This window comes from Chrysoperla carnea, chromosome X (assembly GCF_905475395.1).
Source record: "Chrysoperla carnea chromosome X, inChrCarn1.1, whole genome shotgun sequence".
Taxonomy (NCBI): Eukaryota; Metazoa; Arthropoda; class Insecta; order Neuroptera; family Chrysopidae; genus Chrysoperla; species Chrysoperla carnea.
The window spans coordinates 1,161,650-1,184,631 of record NC_058342.1 but is presented as its reverse complement, the minus strand read 5'-3'; the positions used below and the strand labels follow the sequence as shown (position 1 = coordinate 1,184,631).

General features: G+C 38.1%; 1 protein-coding gene across 1 annotated transcript; it reads right to left on the bottom strand.

Annotated features, from left to right (window-relative positions):
• Positions 1-1,163: 1,163 nt before the first annotated feature.
• Positions 1,164-4,160, bottom strand: LOC123302290. Its single transcript, XM_044885162.1, has 5 exons — positions 4,068-4,160; positions 2,461-2,944; positions 2,100-2,401; positions 1,280-2,034; positions 1,164-1,185 (listed from the first exon to the last, which is right to left on the bottom strand). The coding sequence occupies exons 1-5, from the start codon at positions 4,158-4,160 to the stop codon at positions 1,164-1,166; spliced, it is 1,656 nt and encodes a 551-aa protein (XP_044741097.1).
• Between the last annotated feature and the right edge of the window lie 18,822 nt (positions 4,161-22,982).

The following is a 22,982-nucleotide window of genomic DNA, read 5'->3' as shown; positions in this document are numbered from 1 at the left end:
TTAAACAGATACAGACCAGTATTAAACAGGTTAAAACCAGTATTTTTTTATTGAAACAGCAAATATATTTTTTTTTTTTTAATGAAATAAGATGAATCAGCAGTGTAATATGACACTTGAAATTTACATAATAAAACCACTACTCTATCAATTGTTCATGCGCACTACTATATCAATTGTTTGTACACCTATCACAATACCGAACCACTTTGAGGATCATCACAACAACAGCAGGACACATTTCTGAAACAACAGCAAAAATTAGCTAAATATTAAAAACATAAAATATAAAATACTTACACTCAACAAATAATGCTATAGTGGCCCCATGGTTTTGTTTCACATGAATTGTGAGTAATGTATCGTTTTTGGTCAAATGGTGATAAGCCCACTTTCTGCTGTTTGATGGTATGAATTTTGTGGCGCTTCGATCGAATGCTTTGTTGATGATTATATGATTTCCGATTCTCTATCAAACATTTTTTATAATCATCAAAAGTAAGCTTTCGAATTGCTGACTTCTTGAGACCTTTTGATTTTTTCGTCTCTGTCTTGTTTTGCACCCGAACTGTATACATCTTACTTCGCAATCCAACAAATTCCAACATTACTTCACCGTTGTTTTCATCAGACATTAAACCTTTTATTTTCTTATTACGAAGCGGTTTTTTATAGATGTTATTAGGTGCAAAGTCAGCAGTATCAAAGCGATCAATATCCTGCCTCATGACGTCATAGACGGAAATATTTGATATGTCATAAACTAAACTGTCGGTATCTGTGTATAAAAGCTTAACATTTTCACGACCGTATCGAGGGTACATGTAATTATAATGAAAATCATACACATACATACGTCTTCGATACATCCAAAATAGTGAAGCCTACATAGATTGGTTTGTTTAAAAATATTTCAGTCTTTTTCAACTCTACAATACTGACGTCATTATCGAGCACTGTCATACTATGAAAATTGGGCTTAGCAATCAATTTTTTTACTCCATGCTTTCCATCCCAATTTTTTCGTATGTAAACAACCCGGTGTTTTCTAATATTCTCCATGGTTTTACCGAATATTGCATTGATCATCAATTTGAACAATGATTTTTCAAAATCATTCGTTGCGTTCTTACGCATTTCGGTATTGAAATCAATGTATGATTTCAACCATGGAGATTGATCAAACTGTAACACACGATGGTATTTTGTTACTTTCACACCAAGTTGTATATATAATTTTAAAATTCTATAGTGCACGATATATCTGGTCTTGTTGTACAGAGTTGTAAGTAGGTATTTTTGTTTTGAGCCTGGTGGTTTTGCTATCTCCGGACATGGTGGTAGATCGCTAAAGTAATCATGCAGATTTTGGGGTATTTCCAGATCCACTTCTAAAATGAAACCGACTGGTGAATCGTCTGCAATTTCCATGACGTCTGGTGTGTCAACCCACTCGAAATTTCCAGTGGGTAAAGATGTAGACATTGCTGCTCCATATTCATTCACCACATCGTAATACATCAAATAATGTTGTGTTTCATTTGGACTATACCCCTCTGTCATGTACTTATTATTAGCTTTTGCATAGCGATTAGAGCAATGACTCACACCACCTCTGATTCCTCTCTCGATAAACAGAAACTTATCTACATCAGTGAACAATTCCAGTTTCTTATCGGTGTATTTCAACATGGCTTCCCATGTGTAGCCAGCTAGTGTATAAGAGTGAGCTGGATCAAGGCCATATTTATGCAAACAAGTTTTACGGAAATTTTCAAAAATGTCCGCAAGTAGAAACACATCAGTTTTCATATACAGGTCAGAGTATTCACCTAGTGTATGTAAACCAAATGGATTCCATACTTGTATAGCATGATTATAATCCTGATCCGTTATGTGCTCATCTGTTAATGCACTGTAGAACGCTTTTTTTGTGGGTAAGCTTACCTCATCAAGACGTTCCCAACTAGACATGTATTCATAAGGAAATACACCTTTTCTTGTTAACAATTGAAATTGTTCATCATCACTGACCTGTAAATAAAAAAAGATACGGCTCTGTATAAAGTATTTATTTATTTATATTTTTTATGACTTACCTCTCTATGTAAAATAGTTTTTTTATCATTATCTAAATAGGAAGACAGATTATCTAATTTTTCAGAGAGAAACTTAAAGGAATCAATGAATCGTAATTGAATGTCCGAGACGTGTTTGGTAAAACTGATGTACTTTTCTTTGTTGATGGGCAACACATCAACATGACCATCGAATTCTGTTAGCAGAGGTTCTATTATAAAATGTGCATCATATCCGCTTAAATTATGCATCACAACAGGTATCACCCTTGAATTTTGATAATTTAAGTTACAAATTTGGTGTGCTGGAACTCTGTAATAACCTGTAAAATAAATATTTAAATTAGATAAAATTTTAACAATAATAAATATGAATACATACCTGTGATGTGTGAATGGTCACGCACACGGATACTATTTGTTGGTGTAAAAGATTTTTTACAAATATGACACTTTTCTGCACACAGAAACTCCATTTCTTGTTCCATGGTGAGCGGTATCATTGGTTCAACGTGTTTAATTTTCTTTTCCAATGTATACGCAACCTGCTCCAGTTCTTTAACAAACCATTTTGCGCAATCAGTACCACGGTATGCCTTATAAAACGATTGGTTGGGATCATGGGTACAATGAACATAGTAACCTACACTGTAGGGTACATGTTTTTGAATATTTTGCGTATAAGACCCATGATCCATTTCCATGTCTTCACGATGTTGTGGTACCAATAACGCCTCAAAATCTGCATATACAATATATGGAATTGGTTCTTGATGAGAAAATTTCTGAAACTCAACGAACCGCTCGTCATCAGTTTCAGGCATTCGTACCCGCACCGCTTCTTTTTCACCACAATTTACTGAATGCTGTTGGAGTTTGCCTTCTGTAGCAAAATAGTTGAGGCATCGGTCACATAAATAAATTTGGCGGCGGTGTTTTGTTACACCCGATCGACACAACTTTGCTAAATTTTTTATCCAGCAAAAGTGGTGACTGTTCCCATTCTCCACAGCCAGTAGATGAATTTTTTGCCCCGCAGTGTTCGAACTAACGCGTACAGGGAAAATTTCTAAACCATGTAGAAACGTATCTTTGTAGCCGCATACGTTAATCGAAAGCTGCGGGTTCATGTTTTCAAATTTATTAATTTGATCTAGAGACATGGGAAACTTTAATCCATCATATTTTAAATGATATTTATAGTGCGGGTACTTAGTTAAACGATGAGGATGCTTTTCAACCGGGTAAAGTGCTGACATTATCGACCATAGAAAACAATGTTGGTCTTTATTCTGGACATTAATCACAGCCAATTTATTTTTGATGACTGGTGGTAGTTCACAAAATGTTCCAGCTGTGATCGGAGAGTACTTATTCATGTGGACTCGAATATTTATGATCATGTCAAGAGCCCAACCGCTATCGCGTTCCTGGAATTCTTCCAATTTTTTCAACAAATAGTTTTTGACATGATCAGTGTACCACTCCTGCATGTCCATTGTCAGATACATTTCCTTGGCCGACGTTATAAAAATTTTCAAATCCTCCTCTTTGGTGGTGGGCTTAATGAAATTGCCCGTGAACATAATATACACCTGAAATAAAATTCAAGATCTCATTAGACTATTTAAATTATAAATCTTAAATTTTACTTACCTTGAGGGGATGCTTCACTAGCTCACGCCGAACGTGTCTTCTAAACATTGGAAATGCCCGGTTGAAAAATATATTTGGATCTTTATAATCCAAATTGGTAATCATACCAGTCTTCACCCTGCCCTGGTGGTGGGTTTCAATTGTCTCCCAGATTAGATGTCGATTTAGTTTTTTGGTGACACCACCACCTTGCTTAACTAAATCTAATCGCAGTCGGTGAAGTTGCCGCTGGTATGATTTACAAAGTCCAATATTAGCTTCCAGACGCAGAGGATTTTCTTTCTTTAACATCAACATCTTTTTCAATAAGCGGATATTCTGCTTATTAAGTACCATCCATCGCTCAGCTTCCTCCGCCGTCTTGATGAGCCTCAACGCTCTCTCCACTTTCTTCATCATATCAGTGCTACCACCTTGAGGTACCATGTTTAGTGTCTGCATAACATTTTGTTCGTAGGTGTCCATCTTTCAAAAAAATTATATTTAAGTTTCACAATATTATTTAAAAAATTTATACACTTACCGTTATATTTTCAAATACTAAGCAAAATATACGTTACCGAACGTTCAACACTAAAGTTAACTTACAACTGAGTAATATTTGTTTTTGTATAAAATATATAGACTAAGTTTAGAATAATAAATATACCAAAAACAAAAAACAAAAAAATAATAATAATAATAATAATAATAATAATAATAATAATAATAATAATAATAAGGGCAGGCAATCCCTAACCTCACGTCCGAGCCTAACACTAGGACACGTGTCATACCCGGTAACCATCAATTCCGCTCAAAGTGATGGGCTAACGAGGTGGGTCCGTGCTGACTCAGCGGAGCTAAATGAGTCAAATCCAAAAAATGTCAAATTTGAGAAGCAGATTTTTCGGTCCTCAGGCGGGTAGTAGTCGACCCAGTCCTACAGAACCCCGCCCCCCTGCAGGTGACGCTTGTACCTTACCTATAGGGGGTAGCTCTCGCGGATATGAGGGAGAGCAATCAAATTTGGCTTTGGATCCCAGGCTAGTCCCGGAGACTAGACGTTCCGCTGACGACGAAGAGCCATCTCAAGGCACTTCTCAAAAAAGTCGAGCGAGCACACAAAACAGTCGTCTTCAGCGCTTTCAATGGACGAAGGCACTTAAGGCTGACCTGCTCACTTGCTACGAAGCAAGTGAACCATCGAGACGTGGCTATATGGGCAGGATGCACACCCTCTGGTGCCAAAAGCATCCCGAACTTTCCCATATGAAATCGCAACATCTACGCGATCAAGTATCCCGTCTCAGAAAAACCGGATTTGACAAACCCCGAACAGGACAAGAGAAACGATGCAGGACTACGCAAGCGGAAGTGAATCGAGGTGATGAGATAGAGCCGGCTGCTATTGGTGTAGTTCATTCTACACGTGAGACATTAGTCGCTGAGACGCAGGATGGAATATCTCAGGATGAGCCAGTATTAGAGAGTGAGAGATCTGATACTGAGACACAGAATCGGGTATGTCAAAATACCCCAACTTCACCTGTGTTAGAGGCTTCACCACCTACGCCTCCGATACCCGGAGATATCCCAGCACTACCTGTGTTAACGGCGGAAACAGCCACGCCACTCACTTCGACCTCGGAAGCGAACGTAGAGGAAACTCCGATCCTTCCTGCTGAGCCACCAACCACTCGTTTGGAAGAGCTTAAAGAACGGTTTCAAAATATCCTGTTCAAAACCGATAATGACCTTTCCAAACGCAAACGTCCCAAGTACCGCAAAACGTTTGCCAAAGCACAAGACCTTGCTTTAATCAACCAGATCGTCGACGATCATCTGAATCACACAAGTAGCCTACTCGAAATCGATAGCTCAGTCTATGCTGCAATGTGTGCTCTTTCTCCTGCCCCCAAGTCTACTGAGACAGCCGAGGAGAAAACACGCAAGCGTATAGAGCAACTTGACTCCAAGTTGACCCCTCTACGACAGACGGTATCACGTATTGAGTGTGTGTTAGAGTACCAGAAAGCTGGTAAACCCTTCACCCCAAAGGTGCGAGCCTTCGCGCGTGAACTCAGGCACCAACACCACACACTAAACAAGGGTATCCTGCTCACTATCAAGCAGCGAAACATTGAAAAGATACGTGCACTAGCTCTCGCTCGGAAAAAGCTAGTTAAACGCGAGAAGTGTATTCGAGAGAACAAGATCTTTGTATCGAATCCTTCCCGTTTATTTGCAAAACCCCCTTCTCTCGTCGAGAATCCACCTTCGATAGAGCAAATCGATGGCTACTGGCGTGATTTATATGAAAAGTCGACCAGTGTAGATAAAAATATAAGACCAATCAAACTGTTCGAAAGGTTCTGCAACGCGCGCCTAGCAGAACAAGCGGTCCTAACATCTGTTACCGCTGATGAAGTATCCCTTGCTTTCAAAGGCAAGAAGAATCATTCGGCGCCTGGCATGGATGCTGTGTCCAACTTCTGGTGGAAACGTTTAACTTCCACACACGCGCATCTTGCTAGGCACTTTACTTCATACATCCTTGGGTACGGGACCTTTCCAACGTGGTTCGCGGAAGGACGAACAGTTTTGATTCCCAAGAAAGGAGACCTTTCAGTTCCGAGCAATTATCGCCCGATTACATGTCTCAATACCGTGTACAAAGCGTTCACCTCCATTCTTAATGAACGCATACTCACAACCATAGAACCGGTTTGGCAGATGATATATGAGCAACGCGGCTCCAAACGAGATATATAAGGTTGCAAAGATAATCTTCTTGTTGACAGATGTATCTGTCAAGACGCTCGTCACTATCAACGCGACCTGAGTATGGCCTGGGTGGATTATAGGAAAGCATTTGACACTACCTCTCACCAACTCATATTGGTGCTGCTCAAATGCTTGAAAATTTACCCCGATATCATCAGATGCATCGAAGAGCTGTTACCTTTGTGGAAGACCAAGTTTACCATTAGATGTGGTAAACGTACAGTCTCAACAGATCTGGTAACGTATAAGCGTGGTGTCTATCAAGGCGACAGCCTTAGCCTGCTTTTATTCTGCATCTCCCTTATGCCCCTTTCCTTGCGCTTGCGAGAAGAAACTGGTTACCGTTGTGGTCTCCCGACAGATAGGAAGCATCAGGTAACTCATCTATTCTATATGGATGACCTGAAACTTTATGCTTCTTCTGAGAGCAGTCTATCTCAAGCTCTCAAAGCTGTCCATCAGTACACGAAGGCTATTGGCATGGAATTCGGACTTGATAAATGTGCCGTCATTCATTGTAAGAGGGGTCGTGTCTCCGATTACGATGCAGACGTGCAGCTCACAGATGGAAGCATCGTGAAACATCTCGATGAAGAAGAGCTCTACACATATTTGGGTGTCGTTGAAAACCACATTCAAAGTGTGTCTACTGTCAAGGAAGCTCTTCGCGGCAGGTATAGGCACCGTCTTCGACAAATCTGGCAATCAGAATTGTCTGGGATCCATAAGATCCGTGCTACTAATATGCTTGCAATACCCATCCTTCTCTATTCTTTTGGTTCCATCAAATGGACAATAGAGGAGCTTAAGGAACTTGACAGAGGCACTCGCAAACTCATGAACGTCAATCGTAGTTTGCACCCACGTGCTTCTGTACCGCGTAATTACCTCCCACGCCAGCAAGGAGGAAGAGGTCTCCTATCCGTTGAATGTCTACATGATAGGGTAGTTTTAGGAATAGCTTGTCAGGTCATAAATAGTTCAGACCCTCTTATGGAACTCGTGCGCGATCATGAGTTACAGGGTAAAGGAGCATTCTTGTTCTCTGCAGCACAACATGCAGCGTCTAAATTGGGCCTTGCTTTTGATCCGTCTAATCGTGATCTTGATGATAACGTGGTCCTTCTCTCCAAATCTCGACTTCGTTCAGCTGTAAAACGAGCTGAAATACGCTCCCTCTTCGAAGATCATCGGAATCGTGACCATCAGGGAATGTTCTACCGTCATCTAGACACCTGTAGTCTTTCCGTTGATCTTACGTTCTCTTTTCTCCGATCAGCTGGACTCAAGTCCGAAACAGAAGGCTTTATCATCGCTGCCCAAGATGGTGTGATAGCGACGCTAACTCACCAAAAGTATGTATGTAAGCAAGCAGTCTCCACCACTATGTGCAGAGCGTGCAAATCTCAGCCGGAGACGCTGATGCACCTCATCTCGGCATGTCCTTCTTATGCCACGAACACCTACATACATCGCCATAACGCTGCCCTCCGCGTGCTGTACTACTTCTTGAGACACAAGTATGAAGTGGACCCTACGCCAGTCCTACCATATGCTCCAGGCGAGATCGAGTCCGTCGTCAAGAACGAGAAATGCATTATTTTCTGGAATTTCTCGTTCCCAACTACCAGGCAGCTCTCTGCTACTAAGCCTGATATAGTGCTCCAGGATATCTTATCTAAGGCTATGTACGTCATCGAGTTCTCTGCGCCTGCAGAAACAAACATAGTCACGAAGGAGGAGCAAAAACGGACTAAATATCTTGATCTCTTACAAGAACTACGACAACTACACCCTGGCTACTCAGTCAAAATGGTTGTCCTCATTATCGGTTGCCTAGTCGGAATTCGTCCCACTCTCGAGACAAATCTATCTCAAATTCCGGTCTGCAGGTCACATCTTCGTCACCTTATCTCTTCCATGCAGAAGGCTGTCATTATAGGCACCCTTCGTACATTGAGATCGCATCAGACTGTCTTCAAGTAACAGCCCTTGAAGTATCTTTTTTCTTTTTTTTTTCTTTCTTTTAGTAGGTTCCACATCGCTGCGGTGCAGGGACGGAGCCTGCTTGACCAGGACATCAGACAGACTTACGTACCACCGACTCGGAAGACAGACGGACAAACGGACGTCGCGTTGACTGACGGACGTACAGACTACACGGCCACAAGTCAGTGAACTTTCATCAAAAGACGTAGCTGCCTTGTGAAGATTTATGTCTCTCAAGGAGATGGGAGGCTCTGGGGTGTAAATCCTGTATCCTCTCTCCCTCCTTGGCAGGCATGAATTCGTTAATTTCAAATTTTAAATCATAATAATAATAATAATAATAATAATAATAATAATAATAATAATAAAAATAAAAATAATGTAAAAAATATTAAAAAATATATACAGAAAAAACTAACTGAAGCAAAGGTGAATTTCAAAAGAGATACTTCAACAGCTACGTACATCACTTTTTATAGCATTATCCCCCCCACTAAAAAAGTTGTAATTTGATATTTTAATAATCGTAATTCAAACTAATTATTTTTTCTTGGAATTCAGACTTGCAAATTAGTATCTAACACGTGTAAAATTATTTTAAGATCAAACAAGTTTAAACATGTATTTTTATTATGTAAATTTCAAGTGTCATACTACACTGCTGATTCATCTTATTTCATTAAAAAAAAAAAAAAAAAATATTTGCTGATTCAATAAAAAAATATTCACATCCGGTCACGTGTCTTGACACATGTAAAATTATTTTAAGTCGATTCAAACAAGTTTGAACTTGTAACAGGATGATGATATCATATTTTTCAAGGTCAAATCTATTTCAACATATTCTTGACAATTGCTGACTAATGTACACGTGTAAAATTATTTTAAGATCAAAGTCGATTCAAACAAGTTTGAACATGTATTTTTATTATGTAAATTTCAAGTGTCATATTGCTGATTCAATAAAAAAATATTAACATCCGGTCAAGTGTCTTGAATTTTATCTTGTATATTTAAAGTGTCAAATTACAATATTTTTCAAGGTCAAATCTATTTCAACATATTCTTGAAAATTGCTGACTAATGTCAACGTCCCGCCCCCCGTTCACTCTCCGCCACTATTGGTCAAAGCCAATGACGTCATCAATGCTTAGGCAGCCATTATTCTCCTCCACCACACCTCCCGACGCCATCTTGATTTACTATTGGTCAATGCCGAGGTTTCCAACATTCACCTAGGTTTGCCCTTTTTGGAAAAGTGTACCATCCAACTAGGCCAAAACGTACATGATGTCAACGTCCCGCCCCCCGTTCACTCTCCGTCAAGCGCCACTATTGGTCAAAGCCAATGACGTCATCCCCCCCGTTAATGTCATTCCTCACCCCCACCACATCCCCCGACGCCATCTTGATTTACTATTGGTCAATGACGTCATCCAACTTCGCATTCAACCGAGGTTTCCAACATTCACCTAGGTTTGCCCTTTTTGGAAAAGTGTACCATCAAAGCGGGGTTACTTGAGGTCAAACTGTGCCAGGAGTGGGCTGACTCTTCTACTGGTCTTACTGGGCACAGCTCAAACTTTAATTAATACCCCCAGTGGTAATTATCTTTCTGTTCGGGCACTTGTGGACCCTGGCTCCCAAGTGTCAATTATTTCATTATCATGTTGTCGTGCTCTGGGTTTACCTATTAAACCCACTTCAACTCAAATTTCTGGTATTGGCGCCACCGAAACCTCTTGTCATGGTACGGTTTCGTGTATTTTAAAGTCAAAATATTCTGACATAAAAGTCTCTACAACTGCATATGTCATGTCTACTATTTCGTTAAATTTACCTTCAATTGAATTATCTCAAGAAGTCATCAGTCGCTTCACGTCACTCAAATTGGCAGATAGCCAATTTTATAAATCATCTCCCGTGGATTTTTCAATAGGGGCAGATTTGTTCCCCTCTATATTATCCTTTACGGATTCTCAAAATATTCAGGGATTCCCTTCCGCCATAAACAGCATTTTTGGATGGTTAATTATCGGTCCTGTTGAAGGCAACCCCCCTACTCAACCCATTTCACTTCTGAGCACTGCTCAAATAAGTGACCACTTACAAAATTTTTGGGAAACTGAAGAAGTTTCGGTTTCCATCCCCTCAAATCCTTTAGATATTTTGGCGGAACGCCATTTTAAAGACACGCATTCGCGTGACTCAACGGGTCGATACATTGTCGCTCTTCCGTTTCGTCCGGGCAGCCTCCCTGCTCTTTTCAACAAGGAGCGTTCACTCGCTTCCTTTATTAATTTGGAAAAAAGATTGTCTAAATTTCCAGAAAAATACAAGGCGTATACCGAATTCATGGATGAATGCATTTCATTATATCACATGTCAAAGGCAACTAACTCATCAGGTTACATAATTCCCCATCATTGTGTCACTAAGGACACTAGTACATCCACCAAATTACGTGTTGTTTTTAACGCATCGGACCCAGGTTATAACAAAATTTCTTTAAATTAATTATTGTTGGCCGGTCCTAAATTACAAAACGATATCTCGGATATCCTTTACTCATTCCGTTTTAACGCAATAGCCTTGTGTTCTGATATACGTCAAATGTATCGACAAATTTTGGTACGTCCAGAAGATCGTACTTATCAGCTTATATTTTACCGACCATCCACTGAATCCGACGTCGTTGAATTTGAACTAAATACCGTAACATACGGCTTAGTTCCTTCCGCTTTTCTTGCACAAAGGTGTCTAAAACAATTAGTTATCGACGAAGGCAATCATTATCCTTTGGCTTCTCAAGCCCTTTTGCACAACACTTACGTTGATGATATCATTACTGGTGCTTCGTCTCCTGAACAAGCCAAAACTTTACTGATACAATTACAAACTTTAATGAGTAGGGGAGGTTTTGAGTTGCGAAAATGGACTAGTAACGATCCTTCCATATTAGCTGATCTCCCTGTAGATCACATCGAGACGCCATTTATGTTCGAAACGGAGACTGTGTTTAAAATACTTGGGCTGCTGTGGGACCCAAACACAGATAATTTTCTATTTCAATTTAAATCATTCGAAAACGTTTTGACAAAACGCACTTTGCTTTCACATGTGGCAGGAGTGTATGATCCTTTGGGTTTTTTAGCACCTATTACTTTTAGCTTGAAGTGTATTCTGCAAAAGTTATGGTTAGATCACTCAGGGTGGGACGACCCTGTACCTCCACATATTCGTCAAATTTGGGACCTCCATTAACAAAACATGTATCTCGTAGCTCAAATTCGCATTCCCCGTTTCATTGCTCCTTCAGAAAGTAGGTCGGTATGGTTGGCCGGTTTCTCTGACGCGAGTCAGCTTGGATACGCAGCTGTGCTTTATCTCTGTTGTGATAATGGATACTCAATAACATCAAATTTATTTTCTGCTAAAACTAAGGTGGCTCCATTAAAAACCCTGAGCATACCGCACCTGGAACTCTGCGGAGCACCTCTGCTTAGCAAACTCGTCTCGTCTGTCCGTCAAACTATGCCGAATTTGTTCAAAATTCCCCCACGTTTATTCATCGATGCTCACATCGTTTTATATTAGCTCAACACTCCTCCACATTTACTCAAAGTTTACGTTGCCAATCGTGTTGTAGCCATTCAACAAATTACTCAACAAATGTGCTGGTCTTATATTCATACTTCTGTCAACCCTGCTGATATCGCATCTCGCGGACTGACCCCTGATCAGTTTTGCAAATCAACTCAACATAACTTGTGGTTTCACGGACCATCGCTAATTTCGGAGCCTCTCAGTTAGTGGCCCCCTCCTTTTACGGATACAATTTTCAATATTGCTGAGCTGCCCGAAATTAAACCCTTGGCTCTCGCAGCCAATTTAATTACTCCGGATCAAATGTTAGAATTATTTTCTCGCTTTTCGTCATGGACGCGTTTGATCCGAGTAGTCGCATGGATGCTTCGTTTCATCAAACAGTGTAAAGCACGCCTACAGCATCTAGAACCCATTTCTGGTCCGTTGTCCGACACTGAATTAGATTTTGCGAAAATCAAAGTCATTCATCTCACTCAAAAATATTATTATTCCTCCGAAATTCGTTTGTTATCCGCTCATAAAGCTCTTAAAGGCAGTCTCAGCTCGCTAAGTCCGTTTTTAGATTCCTCTTCCATAATTAGAGTGGGTGATCGCCTCAACCACTCCCCACTCTCTTCAGCTTCCAAGCACCCCATTTTGTTGCCCAAAGTGGCACACATCTCCCAATTAATATGCGTTCATGCTCATTTGTGTTCTCTTCATTCTGGGCCCAGAGCAGTCCAAGCTTCTGTTCAAGCTATTTATTGGATTCCCGTGCTTCGTGGTCTCGTTCGGAAAGTGATACGTAACTGTCCCACATGCTACAGATTTCGTGCTGTGCCCTTTGCGCCTCAAATGGCCGCTTTACCCGAATCTCGAGTCACCCCCTCTAAACCATTTTCTCATACCGGAGTCGACTTCGCCGGTCCATTCGTTGTTAAATCCGGCAACCCACGTAAACCTCGTTTAACAAAAGGTTATCTCTGCATTTTTGTGTGCTTTTCCACAAAATGTGTCCATCTTGAGTTTACTTCGGAACTCACTACTCAATGCTTTCTAGCAGCACTGGATCGATTTGTAGCCCGTCGGAGTCTTCCATCCGACATATATTCCGATCAAGGTCGGAATTTTCTTGGCGCCTCACGCCTTTTAAATGAAATTGAACATCTCCGATTATTTGTCTCTTAAAAGTGTACAAAGGCATTTCAACTGTGCATATGCACCTTGGTTCGGAGGTTTATGGGAAGCTGGCGTCAAATCCGCCAAATCGCTCCTCAAACGCATGTTCAAGGAATCTTCCTATTCCGTTGAAGATTATTTCACGATATTCGCCCGCATTGAAGCGGTGTTGAACAGTCGCCCACTGTGCGATCTGCCTGCTGATCCTTCTGAGGCATCGTCTTATTTAACCCCTGGACACTTTCTTACCGGCACCCCCTTGACCTCGTTGCCCGAACGGTACCCACCTTGTGAACAGCCCGTTCGTGACCGTTGGCTGAACCTGCGACGGTTGGTTCAAAGTTTTTGGAAGCGTTGGTCTAAAGAGTATTTAAATACTTTAATTCAAAGAAACAAATGGAAATTGCCTGCCGCCACCCCTGAGGTTGGGCATGTCGTATTAGTAAAAGGGGATCAAACTCCCCCACTTTCTTGGCCTATTGGTCGTATAATCAGACTTCACATGTCTGCAGACGGTATACCTCGTGTTGCCGATTTAAAACTTGCGGATCAGCAAGTAGTTACTCGGGCGGTCGCCAGACTGCTTCCATTGCGTGGGTCGATCGAGTAATCCCATTTTATCCTTCGCTCCCCCATTTATTTATTTTTTTTGGAATTCAAATATTTTATCCGTTAGATTTCAAATATCCTTTGTTTTCTCTTCTTTCATGTACATTGTTGAAACTTTCAATTTGTTCGGTCCCATGTAACTGAATTTTTCCCTTTTTGTTTAGGTAGGCTCAAATTCTATCGAATTTTGGGGGGCGACTTATGTTAGGGCCATTTCACAAAGTTTAGTGTCTTTCCTTTTTTTTTGGTGATTTTAATACTGAGTTGGTACTAACTGACTATACCAAGAATCCGCCAATCACAGTCGTCGTTGTGCTGTGGTTCTTGTTTACTCACTTTTAAATTGGCTGGCCACCGGGCCGGCCAATTGAGTTCATAACTCTTTCTTTTTTTTATTATTATTAATTCGTTTCTCGATCTGAATGGATCTTTTTCTTTCGATTGATTTAATTAATCAATCTAAATATAATTAAAACGTTGTCGAGTCAGTGATTCTGTTTTCTTTTTCAAAAGTTTCAATTTTTCAACTTTTTCAATGTTGAAACGCGTGGTCTTCAACATTTATTTTTCTATTTAACAACGTGTTAAAGTTTAATTTCTAAATCGATTTATCTTGATAATCAAGTTTAATTTTGAATTCATATCGATATAATTACAAGTGAGCTATGTGATTTAGTGCAGTGAGCTAAACATTTTATATACTTTTCGCGCCATTGAGGTGATTTAACGCATATTCCATATTACTCGAGTGGCCCACATGTTGGAGATTTACCCGTGCAATTCTCATTATAAAGAAAGGTGCATCAATCAAAAGCCAATAAACTAACATTAACAAAAGCGTGAACAAATTCACCGTAAAGGTTTGATAAATTCTCCTAAATTCCTTTCTCCTAAGTTTATCCTATCAAGCCTTTAACTATCAAGTTTTTTTTCTTTAACTAGTGTCAACCTGGATAAAAACTGGTGAGTACATAACTCCTTTTTTTTCATGCGGTCCATTATTCTCAAACTTTGTTAAACTCGCTAATTGTTGGGAAATATTTTAGTTTTCGTGAACCAGCGATCATAGCCCCAACAGTTACATATTATCTCTATATCTTCTTTTTTACCTATTCCCAGAATGTCTATGGCATTTTCATAGCCTCGCCTTAGAACTTCATTCCTTTCATGCCCTTCTGTCCCTTGAAAGTCTTGTAGAAGGTGCCTCACATTCTCAATTTCCCATCTACACAAACAACATATTTTTTCACCATTCCCATTTTCCCTCTTGTTTTCCCATCCAAATCTGTACTTTGGCTTCATTTAAAGCCTTGGTGAGGAAGTAGTCTTTTGGTTTTACCATCAAAATTTGTTTCACTTTATTGTAACTTCCCGATAATAGTTCTTACCAATTGATTCCCCACTCGTTAATTTTATTTTTATTCAAACCCTCCCAGCCCATTTGCAGACAGATTTTTTGTATTGCCTTCTCCGATAAACGAACTCTAAAATAGTAGCTCATACAGTGCTGAAGGACAAATGCTTCAATAGATGTTAATCCTAATTCCAGATCGATTGCACAGTTTGGCGAGAGCAGTATAGTCATGGCGCTCCTGGCACAAAAGAATGGTACACTTTTCCAAAAAGGGCAAACCTAGGTGAATGTTGGAAACCTCGGTTGAATGCGAAGTTGGAGGGGATAGATGACGTCATTGGCTTTGACCAATAGTAGCGCTGTAAAAATCAAGATGGCGTCGGGAGGTGTGGTTGAATTGGTGGGGAGGAATGGCTGCCTAAGCTTAAACGGGGAATTACCAGGTGACGTCATTGGCTTTGACCAATAGTGGCGCTGTAGTCGGCGGAGAGTGAATGGAGTGAACGGGGGGCGGGACGTTGACATTAGTCAGCAATTCTCAAGAATATGTTGAAATAGATTTAACCTTGAAAAATATGATATCATCATCCTGTTACAAGTTCAAACTTGTTTGAAATAATTTTACACGTGACCGGATGTTAATATTTTTTTATTGAATTAGCAATGTAATATGACACTTTAAATTTACATAATAAAAATACATGTTCAAACTTGTTTGAATGGACTTTGATCTTAAAATAATTTTACACGTGTCAGCAATTTTCAAGAATATGTTGAAATAGATTTGACCTTGAAAAATATGATATCATCATCTTGTTACAAGTTCAAACTTGTTTGAATCGACTTAAAATAATTTTACATGTGTCAAAACACGTGACCGGATGTTAATATTTTTTTTTATTGAATCAGCGATGTAATATGACACTTGAAATTTACATAATAAAAATACATGTTCAAACTTGTTTGAATGGACTTTGATCTTAAAATAATTTTACATGTGTACATTAGTCAGCTATTCTCAAGAATATGTTGAAATAGATTTGACCTTGAAAAATATGATATCATCATATTTTACATGTTTAAACTTGTTTGATCTTAAAATAATTTTACACGTGTTAGATAATAATTTGCAAGTATGGACAAGTCTGAATTCCAAGAAAAAATAATTAGTTTGAATTACGATTATAAAAATATCAAATTACAACTTTTTTAGTGGGGGGGATAATGCTATAAAAAGTGATGTACGTAGCTGTTGAAGTATCTCTTTTGAAATTCACCTTTGCTTCAGTTAGTTTTTTCTGCATATATTTTTTAAATTATTTTTTATTTTTATTTTTATTATTATTATTATTATTATTATTATTATAATTATTATTATTATTTTGTTTTTGATATATTTATTATTCTAAACTTAGTCTATATATTTTATAAAAAAAACAAATATTACTCATTTGTAAGTTAACTTTAGTGTTGAACGTTCGGTAACGTATATTTTGCTTAGTATTTGAAAATATAATAGTAAGTGTAAAAATTTTTTAAATATTATTGTGAAACTTAAATATAATTTTTTTGAAAGATGGACACCTACGAACAAAATGTTATGCATACGCTAAACGTGGTACCTCAAGGTGGTAGCACGGATATGACGAAGAAAGTGGAGAGAGCGTTGAGGCTCATCAAGACGGTGGAGGAAGCTGAGCGATGGATGGTACTTAATAAGCAGAACATCCGCTTATTGAAAAAGATGTTAATGTTAAAGAAAGAAAATCCTCTGCGTCTTGAAGCTAATATTGGACTTTGTAAATCATACCAGCGGCAACTTCACCGACTGCGATTAGATTTAGTTAAACAAGGTGGTGGTGTCACCAAAAAACAAAATCGACATCTAATCTGGGAGACAATTGAAACCCACCATCAGGGCAGGGTGAAGACTGGTATGATTACCAATTTGGATTATAAAGATCCAAATATATTTTTCAACCGGGCATTTCCAATGTTTAGAAGACACGTTCGGCGTGAGCTAGTGAAGCATCCCCTCAAGGTAAGTAAAATTTAAGATTTATAATTTAAATAGTCTAATGAGATCTTGAATTTTATTTCAGGTGTATATTATGTTCACGGGCAATTTCATTAAGCCCACCACCAAAGAGGAGGATTTGAAAATTTTTATAACGTCGGCCAAGGAAATGTATCTGACAATGGACATGCAGGAGTGGTACACTGATCATGTCAAAAACTATTTGTTGAAAAAATTGGAAGAATTCCAGGAACGCGATAGCGGTTGGGCTCTTGACATGATCATAAATATTCGAGTCCACATGAATAAGTACTCTCCGATCACAGCTGGAACATTTTGTGAACTACCACCAGTCATCAAAAATAAATTGGCTGTGATTAATGTCCAGAATAAAGACCAACATTGTTTTCTATGGTCGATAATGTCAGCACTTTACCCGGTTGAAAAGCATCCTCATCGTTTAACTAAGTACCCGCACTATAAATATCATTTAAAACATGATGGATTAAAGTTTCCCATGTCTCTAGATCAAATAATTAAATTTGAAAACATGAACCCGCAGCTTTCGATTAACGTATACGGCTACAAAGATACGTTTCTACATGGTTTAGAAATTTTCCCTGTACGCGTTAGTTCGAACACTGCGGGGCAAAAAATTCATCTACTGGCTGTGGAGAATGGGAACAGTCACCACTTTTGCTGGATAAAAAATTTAGCAAAGTTGAATCGATCGGGTGTGACAAAACACGAGCATAAAATATTTTTAGGTGATCGATGTCTCAACTATTTTGCTACAGAAGGCAAACTCCAACAGCATTCAGTAAATTGTGGTGAAAAAGAAGCGGTGCGGGTACGAATGCCTGAAACTGATGACGAGCGGTTCGTTGAGTTTCAGAAATTTTCTCATCAAGAACCAATTCCATATATTGTATATGCAGATTTTGAGGCGTTATTGGTACCACAACATCATGAAGACATGGAAATGGATCATGGGTCTTATACGCAAAATATTCAAAAACATGTACCCTACAGTGTAGGTTACTATGTTCATTGTACCCATGATCCCAACCAATCGTTTTATAAGGCATACCGTGGTACTGATTGCGCAAAATGGTTTGTTAAAGAACTGGAACAGGTTGCGTATACATTGGAAAAGAAAATTAAACACGTTGAACCAATGATACCGCTCACCATCGAACAAGAAATGGAGTTTCTGTGTGCAGAAAAGTGTCATATTTGTAAAAAATCTTTTACACCAACAAATAGTATCCGTGTGCGTGACCATTCACACATCACAGGTATGTATTCATATTTATTATTGTTAAAATTTTATCTAATTTAAATATTTATTTTACAGGTTATTACAGAGGTCCAGCACACCAAATTTGTAACTTAAATTATCAAAATTCAAGGGTGATACCTGTTGTGATGCATAATTTAAGCGGATATGATGCACATTTTATAATAGAACCTCTGCTAACAGAATTCGATGGTCATGTTGATGTGTTGCCCATCAACAAAGAAAAGTACATCAGTTTTACCAAACACGTCTCGGACATTCAATTACGATTCATTGATTCCTTTAAGTTTCTCTCTGAAAAATTAGATAATCTGGCTTCCTATTTAGATAATGATAAAAAAACTATTTTACATAGAGAGGTAAGTCATAAAAAATATAAATAAATAAATACTTTATACAGAGCCGTATCTTTTTTTATTTGCAGGTCAGTGATGATGAACAATTTCAATTGTTAACAAGAAAAGGTGTATTTCCTTATGAATACATGTCTAGTTGGGAACGTCTTGATGAGGTAAGCTTACCCACAAAAGAGGCGTTCTACAGTGCATTAACAGATGAGCACATAACGGATCAGGATTATAATCATGCTATACAAGTATGGAATACATTTGGTTTACATACACTAGGTGAATACTCTGACCTGTATATGAAAACTGATGTGTTTCTACTTGCGGACATTTTTGAAAATTTCCGTAAAACTTGTTTGCATAAATATGGCCTTGATCCAGCTCACTCTTATACACTAGCTGGCTACACATGGGAAGCCATGTTGAAATACACCGATAAGAAACTGGAATTGTTCACTGATGTAGATAAGTTTCTGTTTATCGAGAGAGGAATCAGAGGTGGTGTGAAACATTGCTCTAATCGCTATGCAAAAGCTAATAATAAGTACATGACAGAGGGGTATAATCCAAATGAAACACAACATTATTTGATGTATTACGATGTGGTGAATGAATATGGAGCTACAATGTCTACATCTTTACCAACTGGAAATTTCGAGTGGGTTGACACACCAGACGTCATGGAAATTGCAGACGATTCACCAGTCGGTTTCATTTTAGAAGTGGATCTGGAAATACCCCAAAATCTGCATGATTACTTTAGCGATCTACCACCATGTCCGGAGATAGCAAAACCACCAGGCTCAAAACAAAAATACCTGCTTACAACTCTGTACAACAAGACCAGATATATCGTGCACTATAGAATTTTAAAATTATATATACAACTTGATGTGAAAGTAACAAAATACCGTCGTGTGTTACAGTTTGATCAATCTCCATGGTTGAAATCATACATTGATTTCAATACCGAAATGCGTAAGAACGCAACGAATGATTTTGAAAAATCATTGTTCAAATTGATGATCAATGCAATATTCGGTAAAACCATGGAGAATATTAGAAAACACCGGGTTGTTTACATACGAAAAAATTGGGATGGAAAGCATGGAGTAAAAAAATTGATTGCTAAGCCCAATTTTCATAGTATGACAGTGCTCGATAATGACGTCAGTATTGTAGAGTTGAAAAAGACTGAAATATTTTTAAACAAACCAATCTATGTAGGCTTCTCTATTTTGGATGTATCGAAGACGTATGTGTATGATTTTCATTATAATTACATGTACCCTCGATACGGTCGTGAAAATGTTAAGCTTTTATACACAGATACCGACAGTTTAGTTTATGATATATCAAATATTTCCGTCTATGACGTCATGAGGCAGGATATTGATCGCTTTGATACTGCTGACTTCGCACCTGATGACATCTAAAAAATACCGCTTCGTAATAAGAAAGTAAAAGGTTTAATGTCTGATGAAAACAACGGTGAAGTAATGTTGGAATTTGTTGGATTGCGAAGTAAGATGTATACAGTTCGGGTGCAAAACAAGACAGAGACGAAAAAATCAAAAGGTCTCAAGAAGTCAGCAATTCGAAAGCTTACTTTTGATGATTATAAAAAATGTTTGATAGAGAATCGGAAATCATATAATCATCAACAAAGCATTCGATCGAAGCGCCACAAAATTCATACCATCAAACAGCAGAAAGTGGGCTTATCACCATTTGACCAAAAACGATACATTACTCACAATTCATGTGAAACAAAACCATGGGGCCACTATAGCATTATTTGTTGAGTGTAAGTATTTTATATTTTATGTTTTTAATATTTAGCTAATTTTTGCTGTTGTTTCAGAAATGTGTCCTGCTGTTGTTGTGATGATTAATACTGGTTTTAACCTGTTTAATACTGGTCTGTATCTGTTTAATACTGGTTTTGACTTGTTGAATACTGGTCAGTATCTGTTTAATACTGGTCTGTATCTGTTTAATACTGGTTTTAACCTGTTTAATACTGGTCTGTATCTGTTTAATACTGGTTTTGGCCTGTTTAATACTGGTCTGTATCGGTTTAATGCTGGTTTTAACCTGTTTAATACTGGTCTGTATCTGTTTAATACTGGTTTTGACCTGTTTAATACTGGTTTTAACCTGTTTAATACTGGTCTGTATCTGTTTAATACTGGTTTTGACCTGTTTAATACTGGTTTTGACCTGTTAAATACTGGTCTGTATCTGTTTAATACTGGTTTTAACCTGTTTAGTACTGGTCAGTATCTGTTTAATACTGGTCTGTATCTGTTTAATACTGGTTTTAATATGTTTAATACTGGTCTGTATCTGCTTACAAACCCAAGAACATATTTACTAAAGGACTTCAACAACGATGATATAAAGGGTGGTTTTTATGCCGAAGAATTACAAAAAGCTTACGATCCAAACATTTATTTAGTGGAAAAGGTCTTAGCTCCAAATTTAAAGTCCGGTGGTTAGGGTTCGACTATTTACATGATTCATATATTGATAAAAAAAAAGTCTCCTTTTATAGTGGAACGTTTTTGCGAACATACTTGTAACAAACAAAAATTTGTCATAGTGGACCGCTTTTGTGAACATACTTGTGATTTATAAAAAAAATAAAAAATTTCACATTGTAAAAATATTATTTTTATTGTAAGTTTCTTATTTAAATAAACAGTGTTGTATTATAAATATTTAAAAATAAAAATACATAGATTTTATAAAATGATTTTTTATTCAGAAATTTCTGATGTATTTAATACAAAACGTCTGTTGTATTAGAATTACCCATGGGATTAATTCGCTTGGTTGATCAGGCTCTATTTGTTCAACATTGGGTTGATCTGGTTGCCATCTTCGTTAACATCATCTTCGAATAGGCGCAGCGTTAATTGGTGACTTCTTCCAATTTTCTCCTCCACCCTTAAATACCCCTGTTTCGTGTTAAATAATTTAATCATATTGTCCGTCAACACTGCAAACCTAGATGGTAGAAAAACTCCCTCGTTTTCTGTACCATCTAGGCTTATATCCAGTAAAACTTTTATTGATGGCCCATGTATCGTTAGAATCCGCTCCATTTTTAGTATTTTTAATTTTTTTTTCAGTGGCAAGTCGTCCATTTTTATGCATGGTCGCACTAAACAACTATCTAATAATTTTAATTCTGCTCTATTCATTTTGATTAATATTATGAATATTTAATGAAAACTGATATAACCGTAATGTCGAGCGCCTTTTTTATATGATTACCACCACTCCATAAATCCCCCACCAGCAGAAATTATTATCTAATCTCATAACATGTGTAAAATTATTTTAAGATCTAATGAGATTCAAACAAGTTTAAACATGTTCAAACAAGTTTGAACATGTATTTTTATTCAAACAAGTTTGAACTTGTAACAGGATGATGATATCATATTTTTCAAGGTCAAATCTATTTCAACATATTCTTGAGAATTGCTGACACGTGTAAAATTATTTTAAGATCAAAGTCCATTCAAACAAGTTTGAACATGTATTTTTATTATGTAAATTTCAAGTGTCATATTACATCGCTGACTCAATAAAAAAAAAAAAAAAAATTAACATCCGGTCACGTGTCTTGAATTTTATCATGTATATTTAAAGTGTCAAATTACAATATTTTTCAAGGTCAAATCTATTTCAACATATTCTTGACAATTGCTGACTAATGTCAACGTCCCGCCCCCCGTTCACTCCATTCACTCTCCGCCGACTACAGCGCCACTATTGGTCAAAGCCAATGACGTCACCTGGTAATTCCCCGTTTATGCTTAGGCAGCCATTCCTCCCCACCAATTCAACCACACCTCCCGACGCCATCTTGATTTTTACAGAGCTACTGTTGGTCAAAGCCAATGACGTCATCTATCCCCTCCAACTTCGCATTCAACCGAGGTTTGCCCTTTTTGGAAAAGTGTACCATCCAACTGAGCTGAATTTGGGCTCGATTATCTCATCTAACGTCCAATTCCCGCCCCCTTTAAGCTCCACTTCCAAGAAACGCACTCCTGTCAACCACGCCTACCACTATTAGTCAAGC

Bases quoted from the DNA above. Each gene is read 5' to 3' on its own strand.
- LOC123302290 (XM_044885162.1), bottom strand. From the start codon at position 4,160: ATGGTACCTCAAGGTGGTAGCACTGATATGATGAAGAAAGTGGAGAGA. The intron at 2,035-2,099 runs GTAAGTCATAAA...TTTTATTTACAG, and splicing joins AAACTATTTTACATAGAGAG to GTCAGTGATGATGAACAATT. The intron at 1,186-1,279 runs GTACAACAAGAC...CGTGTGTTACAG, and splicing joins AAATACCTACTTACAACTCT to TTTGATCAATCTCCATGGTT.